The 18,266-nt window shown below is 47.4% G+C and overlaps 1 protein-coding gene across 7 annotated transcripts in view; it reads left to right on the top strand.

Moving 5' to 3' along the window:
- Positions 1-15,547, top strand: part of HERC1 (HECT and RLD domain containing E3 ubiquitin protein ligase family member 1) — a 195,961-nt gene extending 180,414 nt beyond the window's left edge. For all 7 annotated transcript variants that reach the window (XM_047736349.1, XM_047736348.1, XM_047736351.1 and 4 more), the window contains 10 exons: positions 227-396; positions 1,776-1,914; positions 4,260-4,429; positions 5,459-5,628; positions 5,871-6,036; positions 6,875-6,951; positions 7,743-7,995; positions 8,692-8,844; positions 11,629-11,934; positions 14,910-15,547. In XM_047736349.1, the coding sequence (XP_047592305.1) occupies positions 227-396; positions 1,776-1,914; positions 4,260-4,429; positions 5,459-5,628; positions 5,871-6,036; positions 6,875-6,951; positions 7,743-7,995; positions 8,692-8,844; positions 11,629-11,934; positions 14,910-15,095 (1,790 nt within the window). In that variant the 3' untranslated portion in view covers positions 15,096-15,547. The remainder of the gene's footprint in view (positions 1-226; positions 397-1,775; positions 1,915-4,259; positions 4,430-5,458; positions 5,629-5,870; positions 6,037-6,874; positions 6,952-7,742; positions 7,996-8,691; positions 8,845-11,628; positions 11,935-14,909) is intronic.
- The last annotated feature ends 2,719 nt before the right edge of the window (positions 15,548-18,266 follow it).

Here is an 18,266-nt window from a genome sequence, read left to right as displayed (position 1 = left end):
TAAGTTTAGATTTATTTATTTTATGAATAGGAGTCCGTGACACTTTGCAAAGGTGCTGTTTCAGATTTCATTCACTCAGGATCTAGTACACCTTACCAGAATGGCAGCTTTTACCATCATGAATTAGATGTGTCATTGCCATTCCACTAGAAGAGTTAAATGACTCATTAGAAAACAAAAGGACCGTTGTGTCCCATCCATAAGTTTCTTTTTACTGTTTTCTCAGATCGCTTGATAGGCTTGCCAGAGGGGCGTGCTCGCAATCACAATCGACCACAGCAGATCCCTGTCCTGGCTGGAGTGATTATCGAAGATGTGGCAGTTGGAGCTGAGCACACACTTGCGTTGGCATCAACTGGAGATGTATATGCCTGGGGGAGCAATTCAGAAGGGCAGGTAATATTTATCTTGCTTGTCCTCTCATATTCTAGAATTCTGACAGAGTCCCTCATTTGCAAAAGGGATAAGCTAGGAAGCTCCTAGGATTTACCACAATGCCTCACACACATCACTTTGCCATGGGACAGATTGATTTGTGAGCGCAGTTTTTCATGTCTCTCTCGATTGTGGCCAAGTAAGGATTATACCATGGTTTTAAAAAAAAAAATCTGATGGTATAGCAAAGTGATTAAGGGAATTAACTGAGTATATGTGAGTCTACACTCATTAAGGGCCGGCACATAGTAAGCAGTGCTTTATAAGTATTTGCTACTATCATCATCGTTTTTACTGTAATCTGAGATTAATTAAATGTAGTCTGTGAGATTAGGCCCTGGGAGCATCAGTTGATCTGCAACATGGAAAGAATGAAACAACGATACTTTTATATTTAATAATAGAACATAGTACCATACACAGTATGTTGTAGATAGGATATTTGTGTTTGTGCAGGAAATCTTGTCATCCCCATTCTACAGAAGAATAAACTGAGCCTCTGAGAGGTTGAGAGAAGATTTAAGAATTTGATGTGTTCAGCCTACCCTATATCTGAAGGAGGGAGGGATTTGAGTGGGAGATGTCTGGGATGCCTGTTGCTACAGTGGGTTTCAGCCCTCCAGATGCAGAGCCACATCCCCTTCCTCCATAAGTCCTCTGTCTGCCCACTGAGCAGGGACCCTCAAGTTCAAGGTCTCCATTGTTACTCTTGGTAGCCTCAGTTTGACTCTGTGGTCACCTCATCGTTGTGTTAACAGATGGAAAAGCTGCTCATCCTTGCAGTTGCACATGGTCTTAATGAGAAGAGAGTAGCTGCTGAAGACGCCTTAGGGAGGTTATTGGCAGGGAGTTGACATGATCCTCCCTAATGACGTTGAGGTGCTTAGCCGCTCAAACACTGGGTATTCCACTCGTACTCTAAGAACAGAGATCTGGAGATGAAAATCTCCTTCTCTGTATGCTTTTATAATTGTTTATTGTTACCCTGGCCGACCATGTTAGAAGGAAATCTGTGTTTTAAAATAAAAGTTCTATAGATGATTCTGTTACTTTTTTAACTTTCAAAGAATTATTTCCTCTTTAGAATTGGAATCCAAGGATGTGTTCCATCATTAAGACTTAACTCTAGCTTTGGAATGGCCTTGTTGCAGCCAAGTTTTTAGGAGATAGTCTGAGCTATGAGGGCTATTCTGATTGAGAACATCAGAATTAATTTCATTTTGATGCTGTTGCTTGGTATAGATATTTATATCTGCCTACCACCTAAGGCAGATTGCATCATCTTGACTTCCTTGCTTCCTCTTTTTAATTGACTCTTTGTTTTTGTAATGTATTCCCAGCTTGGCTTAGGCCACACCAACCACGTTCGAGAACCAACCCTGGTAACAGTTTTGCAAGGGAAAAACGTTCGGCAGATCTCAGCTGGCCGCTGCCACAGTGCTGCCTGGACAGCGCCGCCTGTCCCTCCAAGAGCACCGGGTGAGAGATGCGATATCCATGCTCCCGCAGCTTCTCTTTCAGAGCTTCTCTTTCAGTGGTCCCCAGCCGCGCCGGCTGCTTGCTGCTCACCCACTGCATCCAGGCATCATGCTGAGACCACCAGGCCCCCCCACAACCAAGCCTTCTTGGTGCTCCGAGCACTGTAAATCCTTTCATAGCAGGTGATTCTCCTGCAGACTTCATCACAAAGCGCTTCCTCTCTGCACCCCCAAAAGAAGAAAACATATCACTTAGGCAAGCAAAAATGTATAATTTTAGAGCAGCAACTAAGTATTTTTTCATGTACAGAATAAGTGGTGAATCATAGTTTTCTAAGGCCTGGTGTTAGGAATAAAGATTCAAAGGTCTGAGACCAATTGTCAGATTCTTCAGTGCAATTAACCATTTGAAACCTGATGTTGTCTGTGCGTTGGTACAGCAAAAAAAAAAAAAGAAGAAGAAGAAAATGTTGCCATTTTACTCCAGCATGTAGTAGGACTGATAGGCAGTTTCTACCTTTTTGTTTATTATGCAGTCCCAGAACTACAGAAGGATATAAAGGGGTGCCTGGGTGACTCAGTCAGTCAAAGTGCCTGCCTTTGGGTCAGATAGTGATCCCAGGGTTCCTGAATTGAGCCCCACATCTGGCTCCCTGTTCAGCAGGGGGTCTGCTTCTCCCTCTGCCTCTCCCCTTCACTTGTGCTCTCTCTCTCACTCTCTCTCTAAAATAAATAAAATCTCTAAAAAAAAAAAAAAAGGATATAAAGAAAGTAAAATGTGTATTTATGTGTTTCACATTCTGCTGAGTACTCTCCAGATTGGATTCCCCACAAGTGTGGGGCATTTATCATTCCTTATCCATCTCTTTACATTTGGGCTGTTTCTCTGCCAGGCCCTTAAGCCCTTTCTTTATACTATTCTCTGGTGTGTCAGGATCTAGAGTTTCCTTGAAGTAACCTTGTGCCTAGGAATTCAGCATTCTCTTCCCTTTTTGTTGACTTCTGCTTTTAAGTCCTTAGAGAAGACTCACTGTAGAGATTTTTTTTTTCTTTTAAATACCCTTAGGGAGCAAATGAGGACTGCCAAGTAGATTCCAAACAAGGAGGAGATGTTTTCTGATTAGTAGAGTCCAGAATGAGCAGTGCTGCTCACCCATGGTCAATTTTGATACTCAGAGTCCTCTTCATCTCACAGAGATCTCACTCCCACTTCAGGAGAGAGGCTCTGCAGTGTGGTGGTTAAAGGTCCAGACTCCGGAGCCATGTTGCCTAGGTCGAATCCTCGCTGCTTCGCTTACAAGCTGTGTGATCTTAAGACTCCGTTTCCTTATCTGTAAAATGGGATGATAATAGCCCCTGTTGTAAAGAGCTATAGGATTAAATGAAGAATTTGTGTGATGCGCTTAAAATAGTGCTTAGCACATAGAAATACTTAATCAATGTTAGCTTTTGTTGACAGTATTAATGAAATCAATTGGGAGTAAAATAAATGGAATTGAGCTGTGCAAATCTTTATTTACATGAAACTCAAATAAGGCAAGTGTTGGTTTACTCTATATGTTTTTAATAAGAGGGGAACCATGAATACAGTCTTTGCTTCTACAGAGCTCTTATTCTTGCAGTACAAAGCTTTCATGAATCATGCACCCATAGCTTTCATTACATCAACGGTCACTTTCTGTCAGATCCCTAGGAAGTGTGGGAGGTGACTGCTGAGTTGCCCATTCCCATTTTCCAGAATTGCCTACCTGGTCCTGGCTCACATCCTATGTTTTATGAAGATGGCAGCTATCAAATACAAAAGGAAGAATTTGGGTTTTTTGTTTTTGTTTTTTTTAAGATTTTATTTATTCATTCGAAAAAGAGAGCATGAGAGAGACAACATGAGCTGGGGGGAGGGACAGAGGGAGAAGCAGGCTTCCCGCTGAGCAGGGATCCCATTATGGGGGTTGATCCCAGAACCCTAGGATCATGACCTGAACTGAAGGCAGACACTTAATGGGTTCAGCCACCTAGGTGCCCCTGTTTTTGTTGTTTTGTGAAGGAACTGTTTAAGTCCCATAGTTAAATGGGAAACTAAAGGAGAAAAAAAGTTTCCATAATGATAAATAAAACAAGATATCTTAAAAAATAACACATGTGCATTAAAGCATAAAGATGAATTGATGGAGAGAGGAATTGATAAACATGTGATGAAGCAAATGTAGGCAAATATTCTAGAATTTAGGTGGTGGAATGAATGTTCATTGTATACTTATCTCAACCTCTCTGTTTGAAAATTTTCAAAATACTGAAAATGAAAGCAGTACTTTCTCCTTTATAAGCATCTGCTTGCTCTCTGGGCAGGTGTGTCTGTACCTCTGCAGCTGGGCCTGCCTGACGCAGTGCCCCCCCAGTACGGGGCGCTCCGGGAGGTGAGCATCCACACCGCGAGGGCCCGGCTCCGGCTGCTCTACCACTTCTCTGACCTCATGTACTCTTCCTGGAGGCTCCTGAACCTCAGCCCTAACAACCAGGTAACATGTTGGGTTGGGAGCACTACCCGTGCTTACCAGGTCCCTGCAGTATTCGCCCATGGCTAATGCTTTTTGCTCTCAGCTCCCAAGAGAGGTAGAAAAGGCACCAGTTCTGTTTCCATTTTACTGCTGGTTTAGGGATAGGCCAGATACTGGTAATCATGCTGCTGGATACAGAGGAGTCTTCCTTCTATGCATTGGTCTGTCTGGAGCTCAAGGAAATACGAATGGTGAAGCATGTATTTTCTGTAAAGTCCAATATGTGATTTCTAAATCTAGGCACACACAGTTTTGTCACCCCACTGTCACAGTGACTCTGTAAATGAGTCTGACACATTGCAGAGACTTCCTGATCGTCTCACAGATGAGCTTTCTGGGTCCCGTGGGGGGAGAAAGTAAATGTGGCTGATTTGACTGTCTTTATAGAACAGTCTAGTAATTTAGGAAGAAAGCAAGCTGGCTGTGTTTGCTTGTGTAATGTGTCAGCATGCCTGCCAAAATGTGTTTCAGTTGTAAAACTGTTAGAAATCCTTGGGTAACCCATCATGGGGCATGTGAGAGATTTGACAGATCATTGTTAGAAACAGATAATCAGCCAGGCAGCAGAATACTGTGCAGCACTGAACAGAAGGTTAAAAAAACTGTTTGTAAATTAGCAGGAGAAATGTTGATGATAAAGAGTTAAGTGAGAAAAGCAGCAGAACATCACATAAACAGTGTGTTGTCAATAATGTGAGGAATGTCCCTCTGCACACGTGGAAGAGAGCTGGAGGGAGACAGATGAGAGTGACCGTGGAGCTTGCGGGGATTCAGTGTGTACACATGTGTGTCCTTTTCTGCATTTTCCAAGTTTTAGAAAATAATCATCGTATATTTTATCAGAAAAACATATTTTTTAAAAGTTATCAATAGTTACTGCTATCCAGGTTTATGCTTTTAAACCAAAAAATTATGTTCTGAAAGTGAAAAGTGTTCTTTCTGGGAAGCCTTGAATTGTGCCATCTGTGATAAGCTCTCTCTCTGTTACAGAGCAGTACATCTCATTATAATGCTGGCACGTGGGGCATCGTACAGGGACAGCTTCGGCCTCTGTTAGCTCCAAGAGTCTACACCCTCCCGATGGTGCGCTCCATAGGAAAAACCATGGTTCAAGGCAAAAACTATGGACCTCAAATTACTGTAAAGAGGATATCAACCAGGTTAGCATGTGTGTGCATGTTTCACTAGCTAGCCAGCACTTGTTTAGATGAATGTGATTCCTGACTAATCTGTGAGCTCCCGCTTCCTGGGTTGTAAGCTAAGAGAGTAACGGTGCCTACCTAGTTCCCAATGCGGTCACAGTGGGCCTAGCCCACTGCTCAGCTATTATTAAACTAGTGTGTTCACCCCCTGATGGGAAGTTAGAGTTGTGTTTCATTCTGTTTTCCCTTTCTTTTTGAAGAGGGCGGAAGTGTAAGCCCATCTTTGTCCAAATAGCAAGACAAGTAGTTAAACTTAATGCATCAGACCTCCGTCTGCCCTCGCGAGCGTGGAAGGTGAAGCTGGTTGGAGAAGGGGCTGATGACGCTGGGGGAGTGTTTGATGACACGATCACAGAGATGTGCCAGGTATATTCATGCGGTATCCCCTTGCTGAGTCATTTGTTCAGATGGTGGCTGTCCTACCATTTCCAGTGCCTACTGTCTGACACGTTCTTATGAATGTCACAAGGATGCATTTGTGAGCCTTACATAAAAATCATGCTGTTAACGATGTATAAGTGAATTATAGCAAGGGTTTGTGACATCTGTGTGAAGATACCTTACTGAGTAAATAAATGTCAGTGCCTGACTCTACCAGTGACTCACTGTCCTGCTCTAATACTGGCAGAAGAAACAGTAATGACACATATTTACATTTATGTAACGGACAAATCCAGGACCACCCATGTGCTCTGATTAATTCTGGTGCTTTTAGAATGAAGTAGAACTGTCAGGCTCTAGTGGAATTAGAAAAACAAATACTAAGAGTTTGGACCAGCTCTTATTTTGATATCTAAAGTGGCAAGTTTGCTTCCAGGTCAACTCTGATCCTTCCCTCTTTGCCTAGTAGCAGAATTTTTCTGATAAATTCTGTGACTAAAACAACTTGTAGCTAATATTTGCTGGGTCTATTTGATATTGAATATCACTGTACCCTGCTCAGAGATACCCCAGCTCCTGCCCTGGATTGACTTTCTTATCTTAGTTCTGCAAACTACAGGATATTTTCTACATGGGGGGAATGTTTGTAATTTCATTTTAAGTTAAAACCACAAAAATTATAGAGACAGCTGGTTGGCTGGTTGTCACATAACATTATAAATTCCTCAAAATAATCTCTTTTCAGTATGATCTTTAATGTAATTAGTTGTTCTCTTGATGCATTTGATTGTCATTTCTCAAAAAACTGTTCTTTCTTTTACAGGAACTTGAAACTGGTATTGTTGACCTCCTTATACCCTCTCCCAATGCCACTGCAGAAGTGGGCTACAATCGGGATAGGTGAGACAGTCATCAAGTGCTTTTTGACTACGATAATAATGATAGCTCACTTATTGAGTGCTTATTGGAGGCCAGGCCCTGCTCGAAGTACTTTTACATATTATCCCATGGAATCCTCATTAGAACCCAAAGGAGTAGGAACTATTATTACAACCTTTTCACAGATAAGGAAACTGAAGCACTTCTATCATGACTCTATTATGGAACCAACTCAATGATAATATTGAGGGGTAGGGGAAATCCAGACTTGATAATGAAACCTGACTTATTTTCTGTTTCTGAAGGCCCTCGTGGCCTCCCCACAAAGAATTTTCTGCATCAGAACTCATCAGGAAGATTTGATATGCTGTCAAGTCACAGCACTTTGTATTAGTGGTTCTGTGTAATGCCTAAATTTCCCAAACCTTAAATTTTGGATCCTGCTTCATGGACTTGTAAATGATAAAATGAAATGATTTTAGGAGATAGGGCATCCTGGAGCAGGTAACTCAGGGACAGATGGACCATTCAGTTCCTCTTTCACGGCTCTTCTGAAAATAACTCAAAATATGGTTCCTGTGCTGTCCAAAAGAGTAGCTACCGGGTACATGTGGCTGTTGGGCACTCAGAATGTGGCTAGAGTTGCTGAAGAACTCCATTAAATTTTATTTAATGAATTTGAGTAGCCACATATGGCAAATGACTACCACATTGAACAGCACAGGTCTGGATTAATGCTGTAGCTGTCTGATAACTTATTTCCAATAGAAATGAGGTCAGTTTTATTTGAAGAATTTCCTTTAATTTTGCAGGTTTCTTTTTAACCCCTCCGCCTGCCTTGATGAACATTTAATGCAGTTTAAGTTCTTGGGCATTTTAATGGGGGTTGCCATTCGCACAAAGAAGCCTCTGGACCTCCACTTGGCCCCTCTGGTGTGGAAGCAGCTGTGCTGTGTCCCACTTACCCTGGAAGACCTGGAGGAGGTGGATCTGCTCTATGTGCAGACCCTCAACAGCATTCTTCACATTGAAGACAGTGGGATTACCGAGGACAGTTTCCATGAGGTAAATCTTGGCCAGTCCGTGTTCTGCTGGTATTGACCAGAATTTTTCTGTGGGAAACTCAGATCTGGTCTTCCCCTTGCTGTTTGACTGACAGCATGTCCCATTGCTGCCCTAGCAGCTCACCTGCAAAGCTTCAAAAGCCGCTCATGGGTAGAGTTGGCACCAGCACCCAGCTTCCTCTCCTTCCTCTTTGGTCTACTCTCTGCCTGCTAGAATGGACAAGCAAGGGAACCCAGTTGGAGAGGGAGGCCTGGGGGGACCAGAGTTCATCGAACCTGGTTTGAGGACAAAGAAATGGTTAACTATAGCCAGATGGGTCAGCACGTTCCCTTCTGACCAAGTGGCATGATCAGCTACCTCGATTCCTCATTTTTAATCCTTAAAATTCCTTTTTTTTTTTTTTAAGATTTATTTATTTATATGAGAGATAGAGGGGGAGATGGAGAGCAAACACCAGCGGCAGGGCTAGGAGAGGGAGAGAGAGAATCCCATGCAGACTTGGCACTGAGGGTGGAGCCTGAGGCTGGGCTTGATCCCGTGGCCCTGAGATCAAGACCAGAGCTAAAACCAAGAGTCAGATGCTTAACCGGCTGCTCCACCCTATCCCTAGAAGTCTTAATGTTGTTACTGTTTTGCTATATTTGTGTGTAATGTATGGTATTTTTTTAGTAAAAATATTTTTTTTCCTCTTCTTAGATGATTCCTCTTGATTCTTTTGTTGGCCAGAGCGCTGATGGCAAGATGGTTCCCATAATTCCTGGTGGAAATAGTATCCCACTGACATTTTCCAACAGGAAGGAGTATGTGGAGAGGGCCATTGAATATCGACTTCATGAGATGGACCGACAGGTGAGCTGAAACGTTGGGACATGCATATGAATGTTTACAGTTGTCTTCAAACAAGAAAGCTCTTCAAAAAAGAGCTTACTGGTTACTGCTGAATTTGGGTATATGAACTACCATGTCAGTTAATTTGTATCTGCCTTTCAGCCCCTGTTCAGAGACTTCAGGCCTTACCTCTGGGTTTCCTGTCTCCTTACTCAAAGCCTTAGGACAGCTCTAAATTGGTTGGCTTGAGGCCAAGCTCTCACCCAGGCCTTTACACCTGCCTTCTCACTCATCCTTCATTTTGTTTGTCTTCATCTCTTATTGTCCCCAACCCAGGGTCCCCCACTCCAGTTGGGTCAGTCAGGGCCATGTGAATAAACCCCTCACACTGGTCTTGCAATCCCGTGTGAGTGCCTCTTCCCCCACTCCTGCTGCAGTCCCTTCAGGCCCCAGCTGCAAATGCCTTTCCTCCGCAGACCAGCTTTCCTCCAAGTCCATAGCCGGTAGAAATCTTTTTTGATACTTAGAAATTTTTCAAGATACCATAATACTTCTATGTTGTGGTCTAAGAACTAGACCACAGAGTTCGAATCTTGTTTCTTCAATTAGCTTGTAAGACTTTGAGTGAAGAATGCATTATATTATATATACTACATACATGTGTGCTACATATATTACATAAATATTTGTGTGTGTGTGTGTGTGTATCTCCTAAATATCCTTGTTCTGCTGACATTGTAGTAAGCATTTAATAATAAATGATGAGAATGCGATGAGTGACTAAAGAAATGAACATTTTGTCCAAAAATGGGTTTTTGGTTATACAGTCCTTAAAAGCCACTTTAGTAGTACTTTATTTGCAGAATGTGCTAGGGTCTTCTTGGGAGCTAGACTGAGGCTTGAAGGCTGTGTCATCATTTGAAGTGTGTATGTTCTGTGCCTTTCATTTCTGGTTCCTTTGACTCCGGCTTTGGACCAAGTCCAGTCAGAAAACTATTATCCCTTAGTGAGGGCAGGTCTTGTGGGCAGTGCTGTTCACACAGCCAGGGCTTAGGGTTTGTCTCCAGTTGTTCAGAATTTTAATCTCCAGTGAGTAACTGGCTAAAAATACATTGAATACCTTCTGCATGCCAGGTGTGGGGCCAGGCTGCCTCGTGTGCGGTGTTTCCTGTAGTTACTCTGTGAGAGAAGGATTACTGTCACATTTCACAAATGAAAGCACTGAGGCAGAGAAGTGAAGTGATGTGCCCAAGGCGAAGCCAGAGTCCCAAACCAGGTTTAACTGTGGGGTCTAGGCTCTTCTGAGGGTCAGATTGCCCCTCCACTCTCTGCCAGTCATGCTCTGCTCAGCCGTAGCTTTGTTCCTTTCTCAGCAAGGAGGCCTTTTTCCTCTTTCACGTCTTCCTCTTCTCTTAGAACCCAGTGTTCTTCCCATAGCTGTCCCCATTTGTTCCCCGCCAAGCAGCCAGCCCCATACCTCAGCCTCATTTTTTTCCAGATAGCTTTTGGTTTGTATTCTACCAGGCACAACAGCTTGTGTTTGGGCAAACTTTGGCTGGGGTCTTCCTTTTTTTTTTTTTAGATTTTTTTAAATTTATTTATTTGACAGAGATCGCAAGTAGACAGAGAGGCAGGCAGAGAGAGGGAGGGAAGCAGGCTCCCTGCTGGCAGAGAGCCCGACGCGGGACTCGATCCCAGGACCCTGAGATCATGACCTGAGCCGAAGGCAGCGGCTTAACCCACTGAGCCACCCAGGCGCCCTGGAGTCTTCCTTTTAATAACCATCCAGACGGTCCTCGCTGCCAGTCCTGTTCCCTAGCCCAGGGTGGGACTTCTTTGTACCAATCACAGCCCCAGGGTCTTCTCCAAGGTGTGGCTCCTGCTTGGGTCCTCAGGTTTTTTCCTTTTGCTAATTATCACTGGTGGTTCTGAGTTGGCCAAGAGTGAGGAAGGATTTATGAACAAATCTTGACAGCAGTGAATGAGTCTGTGTGTAGGATGTACGTTGCTGTGCGACCGTGGGGTGTTTTTGAAACAGACTGTGTGGGTAGCCCCTCCAGCCCCCCTCAGCACTCCGCAGCTGACCTGCTCTCTGCACCATGCTGGGAGAGAACAGAAGCAGCAGGGCACACAGACATGCATCGAAAATTCTCATCATAGTCGTGTGAGCAGCAGTCATTTGCCTCATTTCTCAGATGAGAAAATTAAAGTAAAAGAAGAAACGGAGCTGGGATTCAGACACCCAAGTCTCCTGATGAAATACTCTGTCCTTCCTACTGCCTTCCTCCAAAAGGCCTTGGTAGTTTTACTTTCTTCTTTGTACTTTTCTAACTTCTTTTTTTTTTTTACAATGAGCACAAATAAGTTTTACCAGAAGGATATAACTCTTCAAAAGAAAAATATAAGTGCAAGAAACAGTAGAACGTAGACACATCCTCTAGGAGTGTCTTACCCTAAGGAGGAGACAGAGTAGCCCCCAGGGCCCAGTGTAACTGCACAGCCATGCGTGCTGGGGGATAGGAGTCAGTGGGTTGGCACCCCCAGGGGTGGGGGCTTAGGGCGGCGGGCTGAGTTTTGTGGGAGCAGAAGGCAAGCTCCTCAATTGGCTTGACCTGGGACTGGAAGGAGTGTAGAAGTCCCTCCCACAGGCAGGGAGGAGCTCAGATAGAGGGTTGGCGGCCGGGGAAGTAGGCCATGTGCGCCTTGGGTTCCGGGGGACAGGTCGAGTCTTTGGGGGGCAGAGGAGCAGGTGGGAGGTGCCCTGTCTGCAGATGTGTGTCTGATGCACAGCTCTCCTGGGAGCAGGTGGCTGCCGTCCGAGAAGGGATGTCCTGGATCGTTCCGGTGCCACTGCTGTCGCTCCTCACGGCCAAGCAGCTAGAGCAGATGGTGTGTGGGATGCCCGAGATCTCCGTGGAGGTCCTGAAGAAGGTGGTGCGCTACCGGGAGGTGGACGAGCAGCACCAGCTGGTGCAGTGGTTCTGGCGCACGCTGGAGGACTTCTCCAACGAGGAGCGCGTGCTCTTCATGAGATTTGTGTCCGGAAGGTCTCGCCTCCCGGCCAACACTGCGGACATCTCTCAGAGGTTTCAGATCATGAAGGTCGATCGGGTAAGTAAGCTGCGCTGCTGTCCCCGTCCTGTCTCCTGCTGCTTCCGCGCCGCTCGCCAGCTGGGAAAACCGCACAGTGACCCTCGGGTAGGCCTGCCAGTTCAGGCTTAGTGTTTGAGGTTTCCTGATTGAAAGAAAATCAAGCAGAAAAACTTGTTCAGAAACATAATATAGCTTGAGTGAAAAAAAGCCCTACCACCAGCAACCTTTGAGAAATCCTCCAGCAGCTTCCTGCGTGAGCGCTCAGCTTACCAGAGGGCTTGTCCTGCTGCCTCTGCCTCTGCCTCTTACTTCCTGTGCCTTTTCGTGTGACTTGTGCACTCAGATGTGGTCTAGTGTGCTTCCACGGAGACCCTAACCGTGAACGTGGTGCATGTGCCCTGTGGCTGCTTGTGTAGGCGGGGCGGCTTCTTTGCGGCCTGATGAAAAGCCCCAGCTGCAGAGCTGCAGCCCAGCTGCCATTCTGACAGACGGCTGAGGGATAAAAGAGCTTAGAACCTGAAACGCACGCTGCTGCCAGAGTCCTCTTTCTCGTGCACGCATCTGACCATGTCACTCTCCTTTCAGACCAGGAGGGGCACCCGGCATTGATTCCAGAATAAATGCCAACTGCTTCAGTGGCCTTAAATATCTCCACAGTCTGGCCTCTGCCGCAGCTTTCCTACAGCACCTTTTTTTTTTTTTTTTAAGATTTTATTTATTTGTCAGAGAGGGAGAGAGAGCAAGCACAGGCAGACAGAATGGCAGGCAGAGGCAGAGGGAGAAGCAGGCTCCTGCTGAGCAAGGAGCCCAATGCGGGACTCGATCCCAGGACGCTGGAATCATGACCTGAGCCGAAGGCAGCTGCTTAACCAACTGAGCCACCCAGGCGTCCCCCTACAGCACCTCTTAACACGTACCGTGTTCTGGCCAGAACAGACTGCTTACCTTTTTTTCCCAACACACCATGCTGTTTCTAAACTTCTGTGTCTTCGTGTAGGCCATTCCCTCTGCTTTAGTGAGTTCTCCTTCACACTCCTTCCCATCTGTGCCTGGCAAGTGCATACTCATCCTTTAGGCCCAACACCAATGTCATCTCCTCCAGGAAACCCTCATGGATGCTTTCCTGCTGCCCTTACCATTTCTGAGGGCAGACTTAGATCTCCTTCCGTCCACCTCCAGGACACTTGGTACATCCCTTGAACTCAGCATTAAGTTAGAAGTGTTTGTGTTCTCTCTCTTTCCTTCCCCAACCGCCCAAGAGCTGGACAGTCCTCTGAGCAGGGCCCGTGATGTTTATTCTGGAAACAGTAGGGAAAGTAGGGCCTCTTCGCACAAGGACCCTTCCTGCCAGTTTCAGTGTCTGCCTTTCTGGTGTTTTTCCAGTAGCTATTCCTGGAGGTTGCTGCAGCCAGAGCCGTCCCTCCCCTGCTGCCTCCTGAAGCTGCCCGCCTGGGCTCCACTCCTGGGCTAGACTTGCCGGAGAGGCCACGCACAGGAAGGGCTATGAAAAGAGCCTTTCCATAAATTTTCTACATGACTTGCCAGAAACTATCAGTTGTAAATCTGTTTTGTTGCTTCAGAGAGAGGTGGGTGGAGGCAATGGTTTGCTTCTATTCAGCTCTGGAAAAAATCCTTGCCTTCTGTCTGTCCCAGGCTACCCCTGCCATCCCAGGAGTTAATCCACCACTAATCCCCTGCCTGAGGTTTTTCAGCTTCAGAAAACTGACCACAGTGGGTCCCTCCTTTGTGACTTTTAGACCGTCGCTCCACCTTCCAAATCAGAGGCACCTGTTCACATTGCCCTTCAGTGTCTTTGCTGGTTGTGGTTTTCCTACATTTGAGCTTTCTGTGTCCTCACTGGCCCCAGCCCAGAAAGGCTTCTAGGCCCTCCAGGCCCTCCATCTCCCACCTCTTTGGAATGCTCTCACTAGGTATAGGGCTCCAAGGAGGAAGGGGAGGGCTGGTTTCAAGGAGTTGAGCAAGAAAAAAAAGGGCAAGTCCCTTTTTAAAACCTATCTTCAAATAGAAAAATGTACTATCATTTCTGTCGTTACGGAGAGTGTGGGAGATCGTGGAGTTTTCGGGGAAGACCAGAGAGCATATGCCCTCCGCTGCGGTAGCTGCCCTTCCACCTTCCACCTCTGTGGCATACCTGAGTTTGTGTGCTGTATTTAGCTCAGTCTGTCCCGAGCACTTTTCTGTTCCTTTTTTTTTTTTTTTAAAGATTTAATTTATTTATTTGACAGACAGAGGTCACAAGTAGGCAGAGAAGCAGGCAGGGGTGGGGAGGGAAGCAGGCTTCCTGCTGAGCAGAGAGCCCGATGCAGGGCTTGATCCCAGGACCCTGAGATCATGACCTGAGCCGAAGGCAGAGGCATAATGCCCTGAGCCACCCGGCACCCGCACTTTTCTGTTCTGCTGCGAGTCATCATGATTATCATTTTAAATGACTGCATGACTGTGCATTTAATGGACAGACTAGGATTGAATTCACTGCTCCTTCCTTGTGTGAACTGTGTGTGGCAGCCAGGGTAGGCAAAGGATGCAGAAGGCCCGCTAGGAGGGACAGGAGAAGGGTGGAGGCGTCCGGGGGTGCCCTTCCAGGTGTTTCCATTTCGCTGGCAGTTAGGGGCTCCATGCAGCAGCTCCGGGTCTGCACCCTCCTGATCAAAGGGAGTGAGCTCCGTTGGCAGTCCCGTGGCAGGCCCTGTGTGAAGCCTGTTCTCCCACCAGAGCTTGCTCGCACTTTGCAGATGGGGCCATGGGGATGGTGAGGAGAGAAGGAAGCATGGTCACCAGAAGCCTCCAAGGCTGGGGACACCAGAGCCCACATTCCTTCCACCAGTGTCTCCTTCCCCTCAAGTCGGCCCTGCACTCGATTCCGTGGAGCCCATCTGGAAGGCTGGGAGAAGTGCTGCTTCTGATTTGGGGACAGTGGTAACTTATGGGTCCCCCCCGATGCTGCAGTCACAGCTCTGGCTCTCTCTCCACAGCCTTACGACAGTCTGCCTACCTCACAGACCTGCTTCTTCCAGCTGCGGCTGCCCCCCTACTCGAGCCAGCTGGTCATGGCCGAGCGCCTGCGCTACGCCATCAACAACTGCCGCTCCATCGACATGGACAACTACATGCTCTCGCGGAACGTGGACAATGCCGAGGGCTCGGACACCGACTACTGACCGCGGGGGCCACCGCCCCCCACTGCTCAGCAATGCTCACTTCCAGTTTCATGTGGACACACTTTTATGGTAACTACATAGATGTTTAGGAACATAAACCGACATTATAAACAGTGGCCACATTTAGTTTCTCTAAATGTAACAAAGAAATTAGATGTTTTTATTTTTCTGTGATTGTACAAAAAAAAAAGACGAAGTGCTCTCAGTCAGGTTTTTCCCTCCACATTTTTGGTCACTTTTGATAAGTTTGCATGGAACCATTTTGGTGCATTTTTAGTTGGGAATGGTACATTTTGTAAACCCACCCAGTGAACATGAAATTGTACATTGTGTATAATTGTTCATTAGAAAGGACAGTTTTACATGAATATTCATATATTTATTTTGTTTTAATTTGAATTGCCTGTGCAGGGTTCCTTATGCAGAGAAATAAAGCCAATTCAGGAACCAGAGCATGGGCTGCTTTTCTTAACTCCAGTGGAGCTTCTGACTGAGAAGGAAGGAGCTTTCGAGCTAGTTTCACTGACAGCGTTTGGCCCATCAGAAGCACTCCTTCACACTGAGAGTGAGCTGTGCTTGTCTCGATATGACAGAGCAGCTCGAGTGGGAGCTGGGAGCGGGAGGCCCCTCCTTTCGTTTATTCTGTCATCCTGGGTGTCCTACTTCGTTCCCTCACCCCAGGGCCCTTGCATCAGCCCCGTGCCTCATCCCCTCAGCGACCCCTTCCTCCTCCTCTGCAGCTGGGTTTGGAGTGTAACCGGATAGTGAGAGCCTGTCCTGAGTGGCCCCAGGATACCTAGTATGGGGTGCAGCCCCACTGGGCCAGGAGGAGGCTAACCAGAGGAGTGGGATTCCAGCGCTGCGCATGACGAGCCAGTGGTGGGCTTCAGGAAGAGGGTGGTTGACAGTAGCGTGTCTCTGCAGGAGGGCGAGGGCTGCAGCAGGGACCACCGTTGCAGGTAGGCATTCAGCATGAACAAATGGGCGACCACGAGAACAAGCGAGTGAATGTGCGAATTAATATGAGAACCAGTGCGTGGCTTTTGTAGCCTTGAATGGTGGATGGTGCAGAGTTGTTCGGGGGGCTGGGGGGGGGGGGTCACACTCTTGGTGCTTGAACCCAGCCCTTGAGGGCCCTGGCCAATGTGCCTGTCTGTCAGGCGTGTCAGAGTGAGTGTGTGGTTCTGGAAGAAAGGGCCATCATGAAAGCAGCTGTGAAGGTGCTGGCTGCTGGGAGTGGGAACAGGAAGAGGGCAAGGCATCTGGGCCATGCGTCTTGGTCTACAGCCAGTTCCCACCACAGGCTGCTGCTTCCCATGTGCTTCAGGGCCAGGGTCAGCCTGGCAGCCCGCTCAAACGATGGGCCTGGCACAGGTATTTATTTTCCCTAGCTCATTTTCAGCCCCTCTGTGGAGGCTTGGGCAGTTTTTTTGTTTGCTGGATCATTCAGTTAAATACTTGCAACGTTTATGACCCTTAACTCCCAGAAAACTTGGACCCCCCACCTTAAAAAAAAAAGGGACAGCTTTGTTCTGGGCCTCCCTGTTTTGTGGCCTTTGCCCAACACTGCCAGTCAGATGAAACCCACATCTGGTGCATTTAGTTTTAGCAAAAAGCAAGTGTTAGGCATGGAATCCTAGAGCTAGAGGAACCCCAGAGCCAAGGTGTCAGGTGACCTCTCCTCTTTCAGACCATGAATCTGAGGTCAGGAGAGGGCAAGTGCTGGATCACGGGCGTGTACAGGCTAGAGCTAGGAGCCCTGGCTTCCTGTCTGCATGCCTGCTGACGACAGTAGTCCCAAGGGAGCTTAGTGCCCCTCCAAATATTCAGCCTGAGCAGAAACGGGCCAGTGTGTCCCTGTAAGACAAGCCTCATGGCACCGTGTCCCCCCAGCAGGCTCCGCCTCCCAAGGAGTGACTCAGAGCCCCTGACCTAGGAGCATGTGGCACTGAGCTTCCTGCGCAGGCTCCCCAGCGCGGTGTGGTGACTGCTGTCCGCCTTCCACCCAGGAGCACCGTCCCGCCCTGGCGCCAAGGTTCCTCACCCGCTCCCAGCTCTTCCTCTCTCTGGCCACTGGCTGCCTTGGCCAGACACAGAGTGAAAGGAGCATTCAGGAGCTGGGAAAGTTCGTAGACTGAATAGAGGCTGCGAGGACACAGTAACAGTAACGTCCAAGCCATTCGCCAGTGGCTTTGGAACACAGGCTCCCATCTGCCCTGGCTTCCCCAGGCCTCAGGCTTTCTGACTCTGCCTTTGCTGCACTGTGCCTGCGGAAAGGAACACCCCACTCACAGTTAGACCCTGTGGGAGCTGGGGTCAGTCCTCCATTGAGTGTTCCTGGATCACCCCCATACGGACCCAGCTTGCTTCTTCCCAGTACTTAGGCCTTGTGGGTTCTGCCAGGCACTTGGCTTTTCTAGGGCCCCATGGATGTGCGGACCCCTTTTCCTTACCCCAGCCTTCCAGTCACTGCACATTTATACATCATCTCACCAGAGTGTTACAGAGAGGGTACTGGTCCTGTTTTAGTGATAAACTAAGGATGTGAGAGGTCATAACCCGTCAGAAGTGATAGATTGCAGAGCACTCAACGCTCCCTTCAACCCCAGTTGAATGAGTCAGTGGATTCATGAAGCATGGGACACCCCTTGATCTCCTCGGATCCGAGAGAAGACTTCGAGCACGGTCTCTGATGAAGCCGGGCTCTGTGTTCTGTCCAGGGCTCTGCTCGGTGCCCAGTGATATGAACAGCACCTGTCAGAAGGCGGAGTGGAGAGCCCTGGGTCTCATCAGGGCCCACCTTCTGGGTGTACCTTGGATGGCCCTTGGCTCAGGGACCCAAAGCGCCCCGGAGCGGGCGGGGCTGGATTCAAGCTCTAGAAACAGTGCTGGATGGCCTATCAGCGCCTCTTTAGGTCTGTGATCGCTAGAGCCTCCGTATGTGGGGGTTTACTGGGAGCCAGAGGCTTCGCCAGGGAAGTTAGCCCTTATTTATAAAAGAGCTTCCATGGGGAAAGGGAAAGGGGCCTCAGGTTACCCTATTTGAACTGAACTTGCAATGACTAAGGCTTTACAAACATGACATTGTTAATCCTTAAAAGAACCCTATAAGCAAGATTCTCCAGCAATCCCAATACACGGATTTAAAAGCTGAGGTTTGGAGAGGACTGA

This window comes from Lutra lutra, chromosome 7 (assembly GCF_902655055.1).
Source record: "Lutra lutra chromosome 7, mLutLut1.2, whole genome shotgun sequence".
Taxonomy (NCBI): Eukaryota; Metazoa; Chordata; class Mammalia; order Carnivora; family Mustelidae; genus Lutra; species Lutra lutra.
This window is presented reverse-complemented; position numbering and strand designations above follow the sequence as displayed.